The sequence below is a fragment of the Petromyzon marinus genome, chromosome 19 (assembly GCF_048934315.1).
Source record: "Petromyzon marinus isolate PM22_M1 ecotype Great Lakes invasive population chromosome 19, UKy_Petmar_22M1.pri1.0, whole genome shotgun sequence".
NCBI lineage: Eukaryota > Metazoa > Chordata > Hyperoartia > Petromyzontiformes > Petromyzontidae > Petromyzon > Petromyzon marinus.
Window position 1 is genome coordinate 1,690,537 of NC_133685.1, and position 20,182 is coordinate 1,710,718.

The window sequence follows — 20,182 nt, forward strand, 5'->3', positions numbered from 1 at the left end:
GGGTGGTGGTGGTGAAGGAGGTGTTGGAGGAGTAGGGGGAGTCGTGGGCCCTCTTACCTACATTCCAGGAATTCTGTCCAAATGCCACTGGCACCTTGAAAGGCCTCTGAGCCCAGCCTGCGGGGAGCAGTGGCCAGAACCGTGCAGTGGAGCCGTGCTGCAGTATCCATTCATAATAATTCGACCAATTAGCCAACACGATGGAATTTCAAAAACAGAAAACAAGACGTGCGGACGTGTGCTGGGCGGGTGTGGGGGGTTGATGAGGACCTAGAAATGATCACGTTCAGTCCGTGACTGGGTGTGACCACGGACAAAATAGCTTGGCCCTTCCGTGAAATAGCTGAAATTCCTCAATTAAAGAACCTTCAGATTCAATTGAACTTCTTAAAAAAAAAATACCAGTACAGTCAATTAAACTGTGCTCGGCTGTATAAAAAAAGCAAGAGCTTAGCCTTTAGAAATTCAACATTCCTCAACGCCCAAATAATTTCCCACCGCGACACCAAAGTTATCTTTACGGTTGGGAACTGCCAAACGTCCTCTGATTAAGCTCTTTGGCAACGAAAAAAACAAATTGCACGCGCATCTCACTCGCGCCTGCGAGCCTTGTGTGAGCAAGGCGATGGCAGATCCCCATGCTTGCGTCAAACACCGTGCCTCTTGCCAACATAGCACTTGTGTTTGATTCTCGCGCAATTATATTATTATTGTTTCGCTTATTTACACTGCAAAGTCTCACTCGCAGGGTCGAACAACAGCGAACAAAGAAGGAGGGAGGAGGAGGAAGACGATCAGTGTTCGTGTTCCGAGTGCGTTGCGTGCGTTCTGTAGAGGACAGCAAACATCGTCACTCGGGAGACAAAGGCGGCCGGGCGTGGTGAATGTCACCCACGCCTTTGTGTGCCGTGCGGGCCTTCGTATCTTCAAATTTCGGGCTCGCTATCCGCACTTGCCCGAAGAGTGTGTAGGAGGCTACACGCGTATCCTTTGCCTTTGTGTGTTCTGAGCATCATCGGGGCGGGTCTGTGGTGACCGTAAACGCGCGATGACGTCAGCAGCTTTATTCAGCCACTGTAGCCAGCGCAAGCGTAAACACAAAGACAAAGACCCCCGTATAGCCTTCGCGGACTTTTGGGGGCAAGGGCAGTTATCGAACACCTACGAAGACCGGCACGGCACACAAGAGGGGGAGGGTGGCTGGATGGTCAGCACCCAAGCCCGGCCGTCTTTGTCTCCCTAGCGGCGATGTGTACACATGTTCACACATCGCACCAGGTATGAATTTGAGGCTGAGTCGACCTTAAGGAGGGGGGCGGCCCAGCCACGACGACATCGCCGCTCGTCGCATTAAACACGCGGGCACACCGCACGCATCCCCACGTCACTGGCGTCTGTGCGTGGGCAGTCCACGCACAGACGCCCCGCTGAAGCGAAGTGGAGAGCGTCACCTCTTGCAAAGCTTGTTTTATAGCCGGCGTGGAAGCTCGAATCTGGAAATGACCCGAGAAACCCCTTCCCAACATCACACGGGGATAATAGTGCAGGCTAGAAAACTCATAATGCTACTCAACAACTTGTATGGTTCAGCATTAGCAGACTTCGCAGAAGTGAGCAATGGTGACTACGCTGTGCTGATGAGTCCTAATGAGGATAAAACCGCTGCTGCTGTTAGTCAGTCACATTTGCTCAAACGTACATCGAACCCAAGACAATGGGACCGGATTTTACTCGTTCAGGAAATGCTGATGGGTGGAGGGGGTTGCATGACGCGCACGCTAGCTGTGTTCCTGACACGCGTGAAGTGTCCAGTTCGAAAGAGCCTCCAAGAAGACTCCACCAAAATGCCCCGTGCAGGGCCCTCTCTGGAGCTCGAGCGGCGGCGGCGGGAGCCAGCGACGCGACTGGCAGGGCGGCCCCTGTGCCTCGACCAACACAAATGGGGGGGGGGGCACATTTTTAGTGGAGAATGATAATGAAAACAACAACAGTTTTGTCTCAAGGCCTCTACGCGTCTCACGCCTATCTCGTTGAAGCCGACTTGGCTTCCTCACTCTTTCCTCCGTGTGAAAAGGAGCCAGCCATCTCTTTGACACTAATTCTATCAGCATTGGATAAATCAGTGGAATAGCTATAAATGGATCACCCTGTACTTACTCGCAAGTTGTACAGTGGCGTGTAGTGTTTCACCCGTTTGAGTGGCTATATTCTGGTGATATAATTACGCCAGAATTAGTTGTCATATCGTTCGGTGCTTTCCTTAGGGAGGGTGGCAGCACACACGATACGATTAATAAAAACATATTTAATGCGGAGTGGTGGTGCAGTGGTCAGCGCGCTGTGCTATTTCCGGCTCCTGGCCACGGCTACCATAAATTCATGCCACGAGGTGGTGACTGACATCTCGACCCGACTACACTGACCAGCATGGTGAAGAATGGTCAAACAATTGCCGTGACCGACATGGTGTGGTGACGCCTTCTTCCAGCAGCGGATTCACAGAGGGCTGTATATTGCCATTATTATTGTAGTGTTATAAAATCATTTAAATGTGAGCAAAATATCAGAGACTTTCATCAGACCAATGCTCCAAATAAATGAAAACTGCTCACATACTGGAATCATCAGGTCAACGGTAAAAGTGCAAGCCCTGTAATCATTTCGCGATACCGCTACAGACCAAAGGGCCTCCTTCCACGAGAGGGAACTCTTAAAGGGGTCCTCCAGAGGGTATATTTGGCCTCCACTTCCACACTGGCCAAACGTCTTGGATGCGGTGTGAGTTCCCATACTGTACCCCACCACACGCTACCTGCCGATACACTCTGTTGTACCCATCCATAGGGGGCCGTCCATAAATGACGTAACAGCGATTTTGAACGATTTTTTACCCCCCCCCCCTCGTCACACGGCGTCACAAAAAGTCAGACCCCCTTCAAATATGACGTCACAAAGCTCTGCCCCCCCCCCCAAACCATATTAACATTTTGAAAATGAAACATGCTTCAAATCGCTTTAAACTATTCTCATTGTAGTGCGTATTTAATGTGCCGCTGCACTCTGATGTTGTAGGAGAAAACATTTATTAAAACATCAATGTAATTAAGTAGAACGTGTTGTCTATGTTTATTTAAAGTTGCGCATTTTGATGTGACGTCACATTTCTCAAACCCCCCCCCCCCCCCTCGTCACACATCGTCACAAATATCTGACCCTTCCCCCCTAGGTGCGTGACGTCATTTATGGACGGCCCCATACCGCTGAGTGGAGAGAAGCAGGGGGCGGGGAGGGGGGATTTAAGAAACCTGCACCCTTCTTTTCAACTTCCGCACAGAAGGCTGGAAGATTGCAAGTCGAGTGCGCTAACCATCATCACACACCACGCCAGCATCCCGTGGAATCAACAGCCATCGCTCAATTAGCCCACATGGCCCTTTCGTGGCTGAAGTGTCCCACCCCCTGTTTATTTCCATGGCTTCAGAAGGTTCAAAGCGTTGCTGGCTGTACCCACGCAGGACGCTCAAAATAAACCATCGCCGCATTGTCCCGGCGCTCAGAATTTGGCACCGGGCGGCCAGATGCTGGGTTGGTCTCGCACAATCGGCGCGGTTATAATTTTAGCTCACAATGCGCGCACGGCCTGAGAAAATGGTGAGTAGAGTTCGCCACTATATCTGATGGTTCCGCCGAACCGCTGCGAACGTGCGCCGCAGTCTTGTCAGGTCTCGGAAGCGAGAGCAGAGTTTGTGCCTGGGCTTGCACTGAGGGTGGGAGGCCTGTCTGCCTGGGAATAATAGTGGTCGAAGGCTTGGGATGCCGGTGGGCTAAGAGATGGCAGTTTAAAATAGATTCTGGATAGATCCCCATCTATACCGCTGGATGGACAGATTCTTGAATCCATCAGTACGAGCATTTGAGTGTCACCCACTCGTATGTGTGGTGGTTCTCTAGGCTCTCGGGTATCCAACCCACGTGAAGCAAAACACTCTCATGAATGGAATTGGCCAAAAATCCCAATGTAGCGGGACCCTCAGGAATATTGGACATGAGACTCAGTGAGCCTCTCCTGGATAAATAAAGAGCAATGTTCATACACTTCAAGAGCTCATTAAACATACATTGGCAGGGCAAATGCACTGTATATTTATTAAAAAAAACAGTGGTGGCCAAGGAATGGAATACATCCAAGAGGATGTCCAACTCTGAAATGAAACGATAAAATCAGCTCGTGTGCTCGATGGATTATTCCAAGGCAGGATCGTGAAGGACGGCAACAGCTTGCGGGGGGGGGGGGGGGCGGATGCCTTCATCCAGCAGTGGATTGACCATAGCCGACGATAATGACATGCACGTATAGTTGCATTTGTGCAGTTTTAGTCGAGGGTCCTGGACACCCGAGCCGACATCTGCCTCGTGTTTATTTACACTGCTGGGGCTGGGGTTGTTGGGTGTAGTAGGGTGGGGAGGGGGGAGGAAAGGGGGTTGGTTGGCGAGGACGCTGCTGCGTGCTGTTTGGTTGGGGTGGGGGGGTTGGATGAGGATGTGTGTTTTCCATTGTCTCACCACCACCACCTCCTCCTCCTCCCCGCTCCCACTGCCGCCCCCGCCGCCGCCGCTGCTGCCGCTGCTGCCCGGAGGCCCCAGCACAGGAAGGAGGGCTCTGACCCCGACTGGCCCAGCAGGGCGGTTCCCACCGCGCTCGCCGCCGCCGCCCCTGCAGAGTGAAACTCCTCCGGGGCTGGCCGAGCGCAGGCACAGAGAGCGCCGCAGCCCCAGCGCCCCGTGGCACGCAGCTGGTCGGGATTCGTGCAAAGGGATGGCCCCTATTTGATGCGCCAGTAAGACCCAATGAAGGCCCCCTGTATACATATCATTGTACGCGTCTCAGAATGTTGGCGTTCCGTTCCAAACGCTGTACCGTACTTGCTGTGCTAAACCCGAAACTCTTAATAAAAATATATTAATTTGAAAACAATGTTTTCCATAAGGCGCAGTGGTGTTTTGTTGTTGCAGGGACTGTAACGAAAATTCACTGAGTTTGGGTAAGTACGCACCGACGCTAGAAGGAACGATCGTCGTGGTGATGACGACGCGACGCATGAGAATGGTGGTGGAATGACAGTCAAAGGAGGGAGCACGCGCCTCGGAGGACGACCGCCGCGTAGATGGAGAGATGAGATCAACTCAGGCGAACGAGACAGACTGTGGCACCGCAGGACCGCGGGGAAGAGGCATTCATCCAACAGCGGATAGACAAAAACTGACGTTGATGACGATGAGGAATCTCTTACACGTGTTTCATTTTGTGCTCACACTTCTGATTGGAATGTCTAATGCGTTGTGAGGTCACGATCCCATACAAAGGCGATAAGACCGTGAGTGATTTTCGTTTCCCTCGCCGCGCAGTTGTTCACGTTACGATGAAGCGCTCCGTCGGGGCGTTAACCGAGACAGCCCCGACCCCACCGCCGTTCGTACGACCAGGAGCAGCACCAATCCTCACAGGGGCAATAAGAAAGAAAAAGCGGAACCATGCCTCGCCATAACCATCGCGCCGTACCCTCGCTCCACTCGACAGATCATAAAAGGTGCTGTTGTCACCACGCCATATTTGCGATCAGCGCCCGCTTGGTGACGCCTTCTCGTTGTCAACCTTCCCCCGTCATTTCATTTCCTGGACAACCCGCCGACTACGCGCGTTGGCATACGCCGCGTGCTGTGCGTGTGCACTGCAAGTTGAACTTCTTTCGCACCGCACGTGGCCAACCGTGTTCATCGGAGTATTGGGGGGGGGGGGGGGAGGACGACAAACGAAACACACACGGGAAAAGCAGTTCGAAAGAAGTGCGTCCCGGCGATACAAGCGCTCGCCTCTCTTCCTCACTGCCCTGCACATCGCGTGTGACCCCCCCCCCCTTCCTCCTCTTCTTCTGCGCCACGCTGAGGATGCCACGCCGAGTGGCTCGCGCGCACTCCCCTTCCCCACAGAGCTCCCTTAATGCCGTGCACATTGCGTGGAACGAATAATCCTTACCACCCCCCCCCCACCCCAATTATTCTTCTGTGCCACGCTGGGCCACGCTGGGCCACGCCGAAGGGGCCCAGGCCGAGTGGCCCAGACCGAGTGGCTCAGGCGGAGTGGCCCAGGCGGTCCAGGCGGAGTGGCCAGCTCGCGCTCCGTGCGCCTCGCGTGCACTCCCCTCCCCACGCGGCTTTGATGATCTAAACGCAGTCACGTGACCCGAGGAATTCCAGCTATGTGGGCGAGACCGTACCACTCGCAGCATTTGCTTGCGAGCGGACCGTCTCCAAAGCGGGCTTTCGTGACCCCGACCAAATCAATGGGATTTTTTGGGTGACTCATCGAAATTCATCTGCTTGGGGGTGAGTTTATTGTTGTTGTTATTTACGACTGTTCGGCTAAATTTGACTCGCCCGATAAAGGACGGGCCCCGTGACGCCGAGCGTTATATTTCTCAACTGCATCGGCGCACACCCCTCCGACCTCGCCTCGGCGAATGGTACGACCCGGGTAGGTGGAACTTGGAAACGCCACAGATCAGCGAAGCGTCGAGGCTAAATGGAGAGGAGGCTCAAGTAATTGAAGTTGTGTTTGACGGCGTCGGCTCCGGCTCAGTGACGCGCTCCCTCGCTCGCTCGCTACGCGGCACGCCCGGCCACTCTGACGAGAAGGCAACGGGGGGAGGGGGGTGGTTACAGGGGAGGAAGAAGGAGGAGCGGAGGTGGTCTCCGTGCCGTCGACTGACTCGACTCGCCATCACCGACGAGGGGAAAGAGACCCGCGAAGAGAGCGTGACGACAACCCACCCCCCAGCTTGTCCGAGCGCAGCGCCTCGCCACATCGCCCCCAAGTTGTGTCGGCATCGCCACAGCCCCCACCACCCATCCATCCACCCACCAGCCCGCACCGAACTGTGGACAGCACCGCGCGGGCCGCCCAGGAAACCGCCCGCCCACCCGCCCGCCCGCTCCATCGCTCGCCCCATCTCAGCGGCGGTCGCTCTGCTCGCGCGCCTTGCCCCAGCGGTAGCGCACGGAGATCGCTCTTCTCGCGCGCACACACGGCACGGAGAAGCAGCGGCGGCGAGAAGAAGGGAAGATGATTCTGCCACAGGGCCCAAACAGGGTCAACTCGAGCAAGCCGGTAAGGGTGCACTCGTCCGCTTTGTGTTTTTATTTTACTTTTGCGCTCCGCACAGACTTACGAATTCGTTGAAATGGTCGTCAATTGAGTCGTGAGTGATGTGACGTATTGATGGTGATATTATTATATTATTATTATACAACGGCTAGAAAACTGGGGTATGGGAGGCATGAATGTTACTTTCATGCCCCCTAAATGTTACTTTCATGCCCCCCAAATGTTACTTCATGAGGGCGCCACGGTGGCTAGATGTTAACTACCTCGCCTGGTAGGCAGAAGGTCGTGGGTTCGATCCCGACCCTGACGCCTGCTGTATGTTTGGAGTTTGCGTGTCTCTCTCCCCATGGTCGCGTGGATTTTTCTCTGGGTGCTCCGGTTTTTCCCTCCACATTTGGATAATGCGTTTAGAGAGTTTTACCATACATTTTCACGTGATAAGCTACTTCGATGGGCTATTATTTGTGGCCAGGTCACTTCTGAAAAAGAGCTACATAGCTCCGTGGGCCTTACCTGGTAAAATAAAACATTGTTTAGTTGTACTTGTAGCTAGGAAAAAAAATATTTCTTGGTAATGTTGGCCTCTAAAAATACCACTCCCGCCCCTAAACCCAGAGGTGGTTGGGTTCAACTTCATACGCCAGGGTGAGACAAAAGTCCTCAGCTGCTCTTAATCTCAAGCCAAGCGATGCAATTAAAAGTAAATGATCTCCACGATCAGTAAACCGAGTGATTTGCCTCCCATGGAGTGTGTCGTGAAAGCTGGTAGAAAGCGGGTGCAGCTTGCTCCAGATCACTCCCAGGCGTACACGATGTCCTCGCACACAAAGCAGATGTTCATTTTATTATTTTATTATTATAAATACTAAATTCTTGTGGCCTTATTTAGATGTGCTGTATCAAACTCATTCGTATTGGCTTTTATTTATTTTCGTTGTTTCGGATATTTTCTGGATTTTTCGATGGGTTTTAGTCCCTCCAGCTCTGTCATTCCATTTTACAAACAAGATCTCGAGATGACACTTATTGTTTTGCTGCGGTTCAACTCGCCCAAGTGCTCACTGCAATTGTCCGATCTTACGTTGGGACCGTTGATTTTCCAAATACCGAAATCGATTTTCAAGTAGATACAATATCAACCCTACCCCCCTACCTACCCCCTCTAAACTATGCACTATCAGAAACATTTGGTCTTGTTAACGTTCGTCGTTGTGCAATTGTCTTCATTCCTGCGTTGCAAGCCATGTCACCCGGAGCCCATTTGAAGGAGACGCTTCGTGTTGACAGATTCCCACCTGGTGTTTGATCGATGAAGCGCAATGGCGATGATAATAATGATGATGATGAATGCGCCTCGTGAAACACACGAGCTTACTTGTGTTCGCCGTATGAGCAACAAATCGTTACGTGTCCACGGCACGGTCGACGACAACAGGATCTTGGGGAGTATTTTACCGGGAAAGAAAACGCGAGCAGATTTGTTTTGTTGCTCGCCTCTCGCGCGTTTTAAGTCGTGGTCATCGCCTTTCAGAGCGGGGGAGCAAAGTTATGGGAAATTGCACTCTGACGTTTCACGCTGATGAGCCTGTTGGCAGATCGGCAAAACACACACTTTGACCGCGCAGACTTTCTTTAGACTTAACAAACGAGCTACGTGGAGTGACAGCTTCGAGCAGAGGCAATGTGGCCTGCGAAAAAAAACACTCATCATCGTTATCATCTTCAGCCATGGTCGATACACTGCTGGATGAAGCCCGCCCCCCCCACCCCCCCGTCAGCTTTCAATATTCAGCTACTGCTCATAATGCTCCACATTTTGCGCTTCAAGGCGACGAGAGCGGTAAGGAAATGCAAACAGTGCACGGGGTGCGTGCGACGGAGGGACTACAGTTATGCGAAGGGAACGTTCAACGAGATCCTCTTACAATCATCTCAGCAACGTCATCGCCGGCCGTAATTTATCCGCTGCTGGTTGAAGGTTTCCCCCAAAGGCCGTCACGATCCGTCAAGGGTCTCTCGCTTTCAATGTGGGATTTTTTTAAATCAGTTTTTTTCCCCAGCCACGGTTGCAAATGTATATATATTTTTACTCGGTATTGAAGCAACTGCATAGAGGGCAGTTCCGCAAATTTGAGATGACCACAGAGACACGATTTCAAAACAAATCTAATCATGATAACTTACAGTTTAAGCAAATGTGGGTTATTCGTGGAATGGGTCGATGGTTTGACGCACAATCGGAGCGGAATGCACCGTCAACCATCCCAGCGTGGGTGAAGAAGTACTTGGCTCCTTCCGAGAATGGAACCGACTTCACGAGTATCTCTCACGCCTGTCAAGCAAGATAGATACACGGGTTATTTTTGAATTGCGACCCTAATTGGTTGACACGCTACGCCCATGTGCAAAGCCTCTTCGTGATTACACCAATGATTATCCCACAATCTTTAGTGTTGGAAATTTACATTCTGTATCGTAGAACTGCCCAGAATTAGAGACCCAACAATAAAATGAAACGCAACAACAACACACGTCATGCGCCACTAAGTGACGGTGAGGTTAACACAGCCTTTGTGCCAGTTTAGGTGCACTTTTGAGGCCATTTCAAGTGTTGAAGGCTCCCTGGCAGGAGGTCGTGACACACGCCCAAGTGTTACGGGTTAACTGACTGAGATGTATTGCATTGAAACGCACAAAGACAAAGGTTACCCGATAGACATATAGACTAATGGGGCAAGTGCTATTATAGGGCCAATGCTCCTATGAAAGTCCCCACACGATAGGGCGGTGTGTCCCGTACCACGCTGCGGCAGGTACTCATTTAAGGCTGAACCGACCTGGAGGGGACCAGGATTGGTTCATAGATTCGCTACCGATGTTATCCACGAGCTCCAGGCTGGTAGCGCAGTGGTCCAACCACTGTCCTGCCGCTGCCCGTGAGCGGAGTGGAACGCGCTCGTGAGCCGGCGTGTGTTAGAGGCAACCACTTGGGCCTGCCATCTTAAAAAAAAACAAGCGCGTAAATAAATGAACAGTTTCCTCATTCAGCTCAGCAGGTGACGTCTCGAGCAATTATCAGGATGAGCCCACAAGAGAGTTCGATCTGGATGGAGGAGTCGCAGAATCATTGAACGGGTCGGGTTAGCACTGTGCCCCGCAGCTCCACGTGCAACCCGGGCATCGTCCGGGAAGGCTCTATCCTCTTTATGTGTGGCTAAGGGGGGATGGGCGGGCGGTCGGCCCCCCGCCCCCCCCCCCTCATTAATCGTGAACGTGGAGGCTGTTGGGCCGTGGTGACGGCCGCCAGGAGCGACGCTGTTGAAAGTCTTGGGACACTACCCGTGCGAATCGCGAAGCGGGCAGTGTCGGGGAGAGGCTGCCGTTTTGTGACCAGGGTCAGGGCTGCCCAGAGGTTCATGTGGGCCCAAGGGCAGAAGGCCACGCGGCTGCCCCCTCGTTCATGAGCGACTAAACAGCAGGGCCGTTGTGGGGCCCCCTCTTTTATGCGAGGCACCTTTTGTGCCCCGCTCTCTGCGGCGGCCCCTGTCTGGGGTTGCCACCTCCTGAGGGCACAAAGATCCCTGAGATGTGTCCAAGGGAAGAACAATATCTTATGGTACCGGAAGAGGGGGAGAACGACGCGGTAAATGCATTGTCTTGAGCGTTGCATTGCAGCGTCACGTCACTGACAAAAAAACAGTACTTTAATATCCTGAGCAGGTTTACAGATTTACTGGACTTCTGTGAAAAGGGATTCATAGCTCACCGGCTTGCTCCAGTTTAATATTCTGATTTTCCAGGACTTCTATCTCCTCGTAAAAGAGGATGATCCTGGGGAAACCGCGGACAGATGGCAACCCTAGTCCTGTGACGAATTTCTAAAAGTCTTGAGAGATCAATGCAAAAAATGTTTTTCTACATTTTTACGCGAGGTGCCTCCCCATCTCAGCAGTGCCTCCCGGGACGTAGGCTACAAAGTTTTGGTGAAGGCAGCAAGAGATGCTGATGAAGCAGAGCTCTCTACTCAAAATTTATAGTTATTAAAATTAACCGCAAAGTTTCATATCGCGTGCCCAGCGAACCGAGGCACGAAGAAGCACGCAAAATATTTGGTCGCATATCACGGTACAGTACGCCAATATTGGTGACTCGGTGGTCTAGTTTACAGTGCAACGAGCCCTGACAGCCTGTGTTCGATTTCCGGCTACGGCCTCCACTGGCTGGCGTGTTCACACTCGGTGGCGTGAAGAGGCCTCCTTCTGTAAATTATAATAGTCGTGATCATTACACATTCCGACATTTTATGTTGTTGCTCGTGTAGGCGGGTGTAATCGCAACATTTAGAGCAACACATTTGCAATCAAATTAATAAAAGTTGATGTGCGACGGAGTTCGTGAATCAGCAATTGTCATTTATCAGCACCGCACGCACGCGCCCACACAATCCCGGTTTCTGTTGGCACGTCGCACAGGGCGCTGCACAATGCTGCTGTGACTCGTCCGAGGGGCTGTGGCGTGCCGTGTGAACTAACCCCCAGGGCAATCTGTGCGATCTAAGGGGGCCTTTGCAAGAACTGGTCGCCGGATCCCCCCCCCCCCAAGGGGGCGTCTCGAGCACAGCGGCAGCCGCACAACTAGTGGGCGCGCAGTGGAAAAGAAATGGGGGCCCCTTCGCGACCTGTGACCCCGATAGGAAATTGCCGGAGACTGACCTCCTGACACGGGGCAGAGCGGAAAGCCAGGCCCCATTGTGTGCGGCTGCCAGGGGTTACAATCCGGCACTGCCCACACGATGAAAGTGCCAAACTGACACGGCCATTGCCAATGAATTAAGCATTCGCTCCAGCTGCGTCCGTCAGGAAGCCTTGAGGAAACGCACACCACTCCCTTGGCGGTTACAAGAGAGGCCCGTGTGTGTGCGTGCGTGTCGCCATCACAGACATCGCCACCACCACTGAACAGCCTTTGCCACCACTGAGCCAACAATTTGCTGGCAGGCTGGCTGGCTCGTTCGCTCGCTCGCTAGGATTGCCACCTCTGCATACAAAAAAAACCTTGGGGCATATCAGGGGAAGAAGAAGAAGAATGATTATCTCACAATAGCCGGAGAGGGGAGAATTACACTGAATGCATCGTCCCGATCGGTAAACTGATAGAATAAAACAAAACCCCAGGCCTTTTAATATTTCTACACAGAATTGGTTATTTGTTTCGGTGTAAGGACATGGGTCTCTTAAGGATGCCTACACTGTATACATTTTTGGGCCTTTACGTAAGTCTGTGTTTTTCTAAGGAAGTCTCAGGGGTCGTGCAAGTACAATACGTGCGACTGTGGGTCTTTGGGTAAACGTGCGAGTCCATGGATCTCCGTGTAAACGTGCGAGTCCATGGATCTCCATTTGGTGGGACGACAGTGGGTGTTTTCTAGAGAACCGGCCATGTAAGGGGAAAGTCACGAAGAGGAGAAAATCCCCAGCAGCACCCCCCTCACCCACCACACTCCGCGGTACTGGGACTCGTGACTCGGAAGTCACGAGTCCTCCGATTAGCACGGTTGGCTACGTACGGTGCGAAAGAAGTTCCACCTTGCGCACACACAGAAGAAGTGGGGTAGCGCGCGGCGTCGCGACGAGGCCCATCTGAGGCTGCCCGCCAGGGCGGCACCTCAGGCGCCGCCCACGGTAAAGCGTCGGCTCAAACGACACTCAAGTGGCTCTTTTTCACGGTGACTTTTTTTTTTAAACGGGAATGCCCGACGCCAGATCGCAGCGCCCCCCTTTATAGGCGGCGGCGGTGGCGGCGACAATGCGAGCGTGGGCGCGGTGAATGCGATTCTTGTTTCTCAAACTCGTCACGATTGGGGCTCACGGGGATCTCAAGCGCAGGGCGGGTGGGGGAGTGGGTGGGGGAGTGGACGCGTTAGCGCCGCTCGCCGTGACAGCGCCATCTCGCCGCCTTCGCCGCCGTCTCCCCGGGCGACACCGACGTCGCGCGCGTCGTGAGACCGGGGAAGTCGCCGCAGCGGCGGCTTCGTAGCCGCCGCTCGTCGCTCGGCTAACTCCGCACGGCTGCCGAGGGGTTTTGGGCGACTCGCGCGGAATTTTCGGCAAATGTCATTGAAAAAAAAATCGCCTTTTGAGAACGCATTCCGGAGAGAAACGCAGAGCCAACAAGGCAAGCTGGTCAGTTTAACACGTCGGCTTTCGCGACCAATATCATCCATGAGAGGCTTTTTTTGGGGTTAGATCACGATCTAACCCCAAAAAACCCCTCTATTATGGATCTAACTAAGGTTTAATATGGCATTGCGTGCAATACCAGTCAAAATGTATAACCCTCACTTCATTTTCAGTGGGTTGTTTTACCACACTTCACCACCCTGATCAGTACAGGGGTGGTGAAGGGGGGGGGGGTGCTCAAAAGCAGTTCAGTTGTCACTTACCACTGATGGTAGCCGTGGCATGGACTCAAACGCACATCACCAGGTGGGACTGACGTTCTAGGCCACAGCCCTTCTCCAGAGCCGTCTGTTCTTCGTCCACCACTGATGAGAGTTCTTCAGTTAAATTAGCATTAAATATTAAGCTGTGATCACTCACGCAATGCAGATCTACCAACACTCGACAACACTTTCATAGGTGTGCTGCGTGTGCTATCTCTGTGGCAGCAGCAGCTTAAGGTTAGGCCGTTGGGGCAAATCGGCCAATCTTGGAATTTGGTGAATAATTTAAGTTTGACCGTGTGTGAGTGTACGGTTGCCCAAGTCCAGCACGGGCTTACCAAGAGAATGCCCGATGACCCCAGTGTCACTGTTGACATACAGCCATCATCATCAACCATGATCAAACCATTGCTGGGCGAAGGCCTCCCCCCAGGCCATCGCCATCTCTCACGATGCAACAATCCGGCGAGAACCGGTGGCACAAGCCGATTTCACCGTTCCACCTCTTCGGTGGTGCCATCTCTCAGTGGCGTTTCCTCCTCTGGCTGCCACTGTCAGCACTCACCGTCCACCGTCCCACACACACCTCCTCAACAGTCACCACGACGTCTCGAATTTGCATTTCCTTTCTGATGGACATTTCCCCCCTTGCGGCTGCTTTGTCTAGTTCGGAGCGTGTCCCTCTCTTCTCTCTCTCATCGCATGTTCAGCTTCCGTTGAATTTATTTTTGGCAATGTCCGTTTACGATTCGCACCTCTGATTAGCACGGTTGGCTACGTACGGTGCTGAAGAAGTTCAACGTACGTACGTACGCACATATGATGAACAAGTCGGAGCGGGTAATACGCAATGCTCGAAACTTTGATTCTTTGGGCACATTCGGTGTTGCTTTTCATTTAGCGCAGAGGATTTAAATGAATTGATCTCAGGCCGCTGGAGTCAATGCATTTAGGGCGATGGCCTAGTCTAGGACGAGACACTTGTCAACAACATTGCCTTTTAAAAGAAATTCAGGGCCCATTTCGCCAAAACGTTGCCTGTTATACTAAGTAATTTGTTTGGAACGGTGTTATTAACGAATGTGTTGGGGTTTTAATGTCATTTGTGCTTCGAGCACCACTGCCAGTGCAGCTGCAGTGGCAGCAGCATCACCAAATACGTGATGGTGATCTAAAGTCAGGACTCCGGTCTCCAGCTGTCCCGATTTTCCCTTGAGGGAGGTGTACAGTATCACTACTGTCCTGGGACATCTGTCCGCCTTCCTGTGACATTAACAATCCCCGGCTTTTGACGGTTTGCGTAATAGCAGCAGCAATACTCACACGGACCACTCAAGACCATGGATTCATGAATAGTTCTCCCTTCTTCTGGCACGGTATTGTGAGATCACCTTCCTCTTCCCATGGGATCTGTTGCCCTGGTTTGTTGTTGTTGTTGCTGCTCAGAGGTGGCAACCCCCCACCCCTCCACCCCAGCGCGTCAACATCTGCCGTGGCTGATGCCCAGCGCTGCTGCGTGGCGCTCAGCTGTTGCACTGTACTCTACTGTCTTTCCACCGTCCTTTCTCCTCGTCGGCCTGGTTTGTGTTTCCGTAATGGATGTTGAGCCACAGTGGTGGGGGGTTGGGTTTGGTTTGGGGTGGGGAGCGGTGGCGGAGTGGTTAGCGCACCGAGATACGAATCCGGCAGTTTAGCCGATTTCGCTTGCCAGCTCTGCGGGTCGCGTCTGAAACAGTGCCCCGCCCGTGGCGCTTCGCTGATCGTACAATCACGAGCGTGGTGAAGTATGGTCAAAGAGCCCCCCCCCCCCCCCCAATGATAATTGGCTGTAATTTTTGCTTTTTCTTTATTTGAACTAAAACTCCTCCTTACGCGAATTTGGAGGGATTGTCAGTTTGATTCGTTCGCACCTCCGATTATCCATAATCACAGCACCGTTGGCCACGTACGGTGCGAAATAAGTTCAACGCGCACACGTATATATCCGGCATCTAAGAATACACATTTATATTCGCGTATTTGACGTGACGCCGCCGGTGCTTACAGAACGCGGTTCGCAAGTTGTAACGCCGCTGCCGCTCCATAATTCCGCGTGCACTGCCGTCTCTCCATAAACGGGCGTCAATGCGAGACGACGCAGGAGGGTCTCTGGGTGGCCGGGGCGAGCGCCCAGGTGCAACAAGCCCCCTTGAAAGCGAGCGGTCGCAAACGAGCAAGCCACATATTCTTGGTTCTTTCGGTAAAGTCACGTAGAAGGGAAATAATAAAATAAAATAAAACCCACTATTTTATTTTGTTTTATTTTTTTTCCCTTCCACGTGACTTTAGCGAAAAAAACAAGAATATGAATCCCTGCAGTCACGAAAGCTTTAAATCGAAAGAGCAAGCGGCAGTTTCAAAGTGCAGCCTCGCAAAGAGCGGAGCGGCTCCTGCAGCAGCAGCAGCAGATCGTGCTGCAGGAGCGATGTCGCCGTCACGGATAGGTTCAGGAGGACAGAATAAGTCGGCAGTTTAGCCGGGGACTTGCCCCTAATAGCGAGGCTCTCGTCGACAGCCTCGGCGAGCCGTTCTGAGTGAGCATTGTCGATGTGTAAGCAACGTTAGCCGGACCCGCCGAAGCGTTCTGGTCGAGCCTGGCACCCTGCCGCTTGCGAGATGCGACGAGATCGGGCCACGCGCCGAGGGAACTTTGTCACCGAATCTCAAGTAATATAATTATAGTAATTTACAGTCGCGTGTCAGTCCACCGCTGTATTGAAGGCCATCTCAGTCACGCGGGGGTTTGGTTTGAACCATACTTCGCCGTGACAGTGCGGGTTGGGGAAGAAGGGGGGGGGGGAGGCCCAGGAGCGATTAAAATGCCACTCGGTACCGATGTGAGCCCTGGTCGGAAATGAATTTCAGGTCGCTGGGGTTTTTGTTGTTGCTGTTGAGTGCAGGGTGCCTCGCTGCTAATCGTTGCGCGCCACCCACCCCATCCCACCCCATCCCACCCGTACTTTATAAACATGAACAACAAATATTCACACTGTATGTATAAATATTGCATCTGAAGATGTAAGTTGTAACCGTTACAGTACGTTGCATGAGAATAATAAATGGTATGACTATGATGACACAATCGGTACACGGCCAAATTAGACTTAATGTTGAATTGCACCAACGTGCCAGCAATTGCCCTTTTAAAAAAAAATCCAGATGGGAATTTGAATTAAACATTCGTGCCTTACTGTAATCAAATAAACAGAGTCCAGCCGTTCTCAATCCACCGACGAATGACGTCTTCCCTGCGCCGTGTCCGCAGTGGGAGTTGTTATTTTATTTATTCAGTGTCCCGAACCACCATATTTCACCGCGGTGGTCAGCCCAAGTCGGTGAAGGGATGGGGCGGTCGGACCGGTCCTGATATCTCATCGCTCGCCACTGATAAACGCAGCTTTGCTGACCGCTGTTCCACCGCTCCAGTGTACAGCACTTCGGTAAACAGTTGTTTGGTTAGTTTGAGTGTTCCAAAATACACGACAGCCATCCGGGCCGTCGTTTTCCTTTCGGCATTTTGCATCTTGAACATTATAAACAATAGAAAATGTCAGTTCTCAAATTCCTTCGCGCGCAGCCTCGGATGTCGGATGGCAGCGGCAGGGCGGTTAGTACAGTACCCAGGAATAGCGCGGTTGGCTACGTCCGGTGCGAAAGAAGTTCCTCATACACGTACAGAGACACCAGAGACGTGTCTTTTTTAACAACAGCGGCAGCGGGACCCGCTGAGGGCCCCGTTCGCTTGGGCCGTGACGCCAGAGCTCACCCAGGAGTCTGGGGTGCCAAAGTGCCGTCGAGGAGGGGAAGAAGGACGATCGTTGTAAGGAGGGGAAGAAGGGCGATCGTTGTAAGGGGCGGCACGACGAAGCGGGGGGGGGGAACCGAAGGGGGCGAGCGATGGTCAACGCGATAGCGAGGTCCACGTCCCCCCACCCCGCAAGCCCAACAGCCTCGTAGCGCTCGGCAACACACACACGCGCGCGCACACACACACAGGAATGCACGCGCGTGTGTGTGCACGCGTGCGTACGTGCGCGCGCGAGCGAGCGGGGTGGGTGTGCAGGAAGGAAGGAGGGCGGCATTACTCAGTGTGCCATGGGAAGCAGGCAGGACTGGAATGTACGCAGCCTCCAAAGAGCAGCAGCAGCAGTAGCAGCAGCAGGGGCTGCAGCAGGGGCTGCAGTGAGTGGTCAGCGCGCTCGATTTGCAATCGCGCAGAGGTCGTCGCTTCGACTCCATCCTCCTCCATTGCCTCGAGTCCACCCAGCGGTGTAGAACGGGTCGCAAACCGCGGTAAGCGGTGCACGTGCGAGGGTTTCTCCCACCTCGTTCAGGGATGTCTGGGCCAGCGTCGGATTGTCGGTCAAACATATCCTCTCGACTGCTCCGGGGACCCCCGTCTGGCAGCAGTGGCGTGAGCAAGCGATTGCAGGGCTGCGCCTTTACCTTTGTTTTTTTTTTATTCCTCCGAACTATGTTGCGTTTCTCGTCAAATATAATTTCATAACGCGGGGCTGTTCCAACAAGCGAGCGGCATTTCTCAGACGGATCGATAAAGCATTCTTTGGCACAGAGGCGCAGGCGCTTGCAGGAGGGGTGTAAAAAACGGCGAGCATTAATCGACAGAGGTCGCCAACTGTTTGCGCGGTGCGTTCTCGGATTTACAGCGAGCAAAAATCTCAATACACGGTAACAGCGCAAAAAAGTAATAGGTTATTTAGCGAAGAAATATATGGGTTTAAAAAAAAAATCACCCCCAGACAGACACGTGTGGAACCGCAAACGCCGCACTCTGAACGCGTGGCAGGTCACGTGATCCTAATCACCACCAATTCCAGGAGCAGAGGGGAAAAAAACATTCACCTAATTTAAACCAAAACCTTTTCTTGGAGATCACCCATCCATCAAGCCTCGCGCGCGCGTGTGTGTACAGGCGCAAGCACACGCATGTAGAGTTTTGGCACACAAAAGACAAAGAACCCCCATATAGCCTTAACAGACTGTAGAGGCAAGTGCTGTTACCGAGCACCTATGAGAGCCATAACGGTACACGAGGGGGTGGGTGGCCAGCACCGCGCCCGACCGCCTTTGTCTCCCCAGTGACGATGTTTACACACCGCACTAGGTACTCATTTGAGGCTAAGTCGACATAGGAGAGGCCCAGGACTGGTTCAGATAATCGTCACTGGTGTTGGCCGTGAGCGGGAATCGAACCCGGGTCGCCAGGGTTCATAGCGCAGCGTAGCGCTAACCGCTACACTACCGCTCCCCACAATAGTTTGTCACACGATCACACGCACACACACTGACACATGCACGCACCGACACTACGCACGTGTACTATTACGCACAATTGCACACGTGCCTGTGCGCAAACGTGCACAAACGTGCACAGGCTGTCAGATGCACACATACACAATTGCACAGGCTGTCAGATGCACATGAAGTGGCGCTTGTGCCAGGCTAGGTGCACTTTCAGGCCACGTCAAGTGTCGAAGGCTCGCTGCAGGCAGGAGGCCACGGGACAGATCCAGGTGCCATTGGTTGACTGAGATGACTGGCAACTCCACCAATTGCTCCCCACTTTGCCAACTTGCTGCGTCGTTGCCGCCCAACGCTCCGCTCGTTGTTGTGAGCGTCGCTCCTCTACCCTCCATTGTTGTGGGAGGGCGACTGCCTCCAACTTCCCAGTAGCGTCCTTCACGAGCTTCCTGCATAGGGGCCGATCGTGACACCACTGGTAGCAGTTCTAAGTATACTTAAATGCACACACAAATGTGTGCAGGCTGTCAGATCCACACGCACACTTGCACGCTCAACAGTCGCATACACATGCGCACTAATACACACACCTACACTGGTACACAACTCTGATTTTTTAATATTCTTTGGGACACCAGGTCAGCCGTTCTGGAACGAGAAAGTTTTAGAGCTTCATACATTGTATGTCATTGCATTGTTTTTAACTGCATGACATTGCGATGCATTGGTTTGAATTGTATTGCATTACATTGCATTAATTTTTATTACATTGCATGACATTGCATTACATTGCAATGCATTGTATTCAACGGCACCGCATTGTTTCCTTGACAGCCCTACAGTCACGCCGCGTCGGCGCCGCTGGTCCCCAGCCCCGGGACCCCCAGCAGCTCCTGCAGTCCGGCGGGCAATGACCTCCTGAGCAAGACCAACCTGTACATCCGGGGACTGCCCCCACACACCTCGGACCAGGACCTGGTCAAGCTGTGCCACCCGTAAGTTCGGCCGACCCTCGTTGCCCACACGGGGTCAAGCACGGGTGCACGCGGTGGCAAGATGTTCAACATCTCGCCGGGGTACACAGGAGATCGTGGGTTCGATCCCGACCCTGACGCCTGCTGTATATTTGGAGTTTGCGGTGTCTCTCTCCCCGTGGTCGCGTGGATTTTTCTCCGGTTCCTCCGGTTTTTCCCTCCACATTTAGAATCAACATCACGCGTTCAGAGTATTTGGCTTCTGCTATATATTTGCACGTGATAAGCCACTTCGTGGAGCTA

General features: G+C 52.8%; 1 protein-coding gene across 2 annotated transcripts in view; it reads left to right on the forward strand.

The window, feature by feature from the left end:
• The first annotated feature begins 6,305 nt into the window (after positions 1-6,305).
• LOC116943947 (RNA-binding motif, single-stranded-interacting protein 1-like) overlaps positions 6,306-20,182 on the forward strand; it is a 51,696-nt gene continuing 37,819 nt past the window's right edge. The window contains exons 1-2 of one of the 2 annotated variants that reach the window (XM_032957320.2): positions 6,306-7,165; positions 19,740-19,900. In XM_032957320.2, coding sequence (XP_032813211.1) covers positions 7,121-7,165; positions 19,740-19,900 — 206 coding nt within the window. In that variant the 5' untranslated portion in view covers positions 6,306-7,120. The remainder of the gene's footprint in view (positions 7,166-19,739; positions 19,901-20,182) is intronic. The other variant, XM_032957321.2, reaches the window with a different exon arrangement.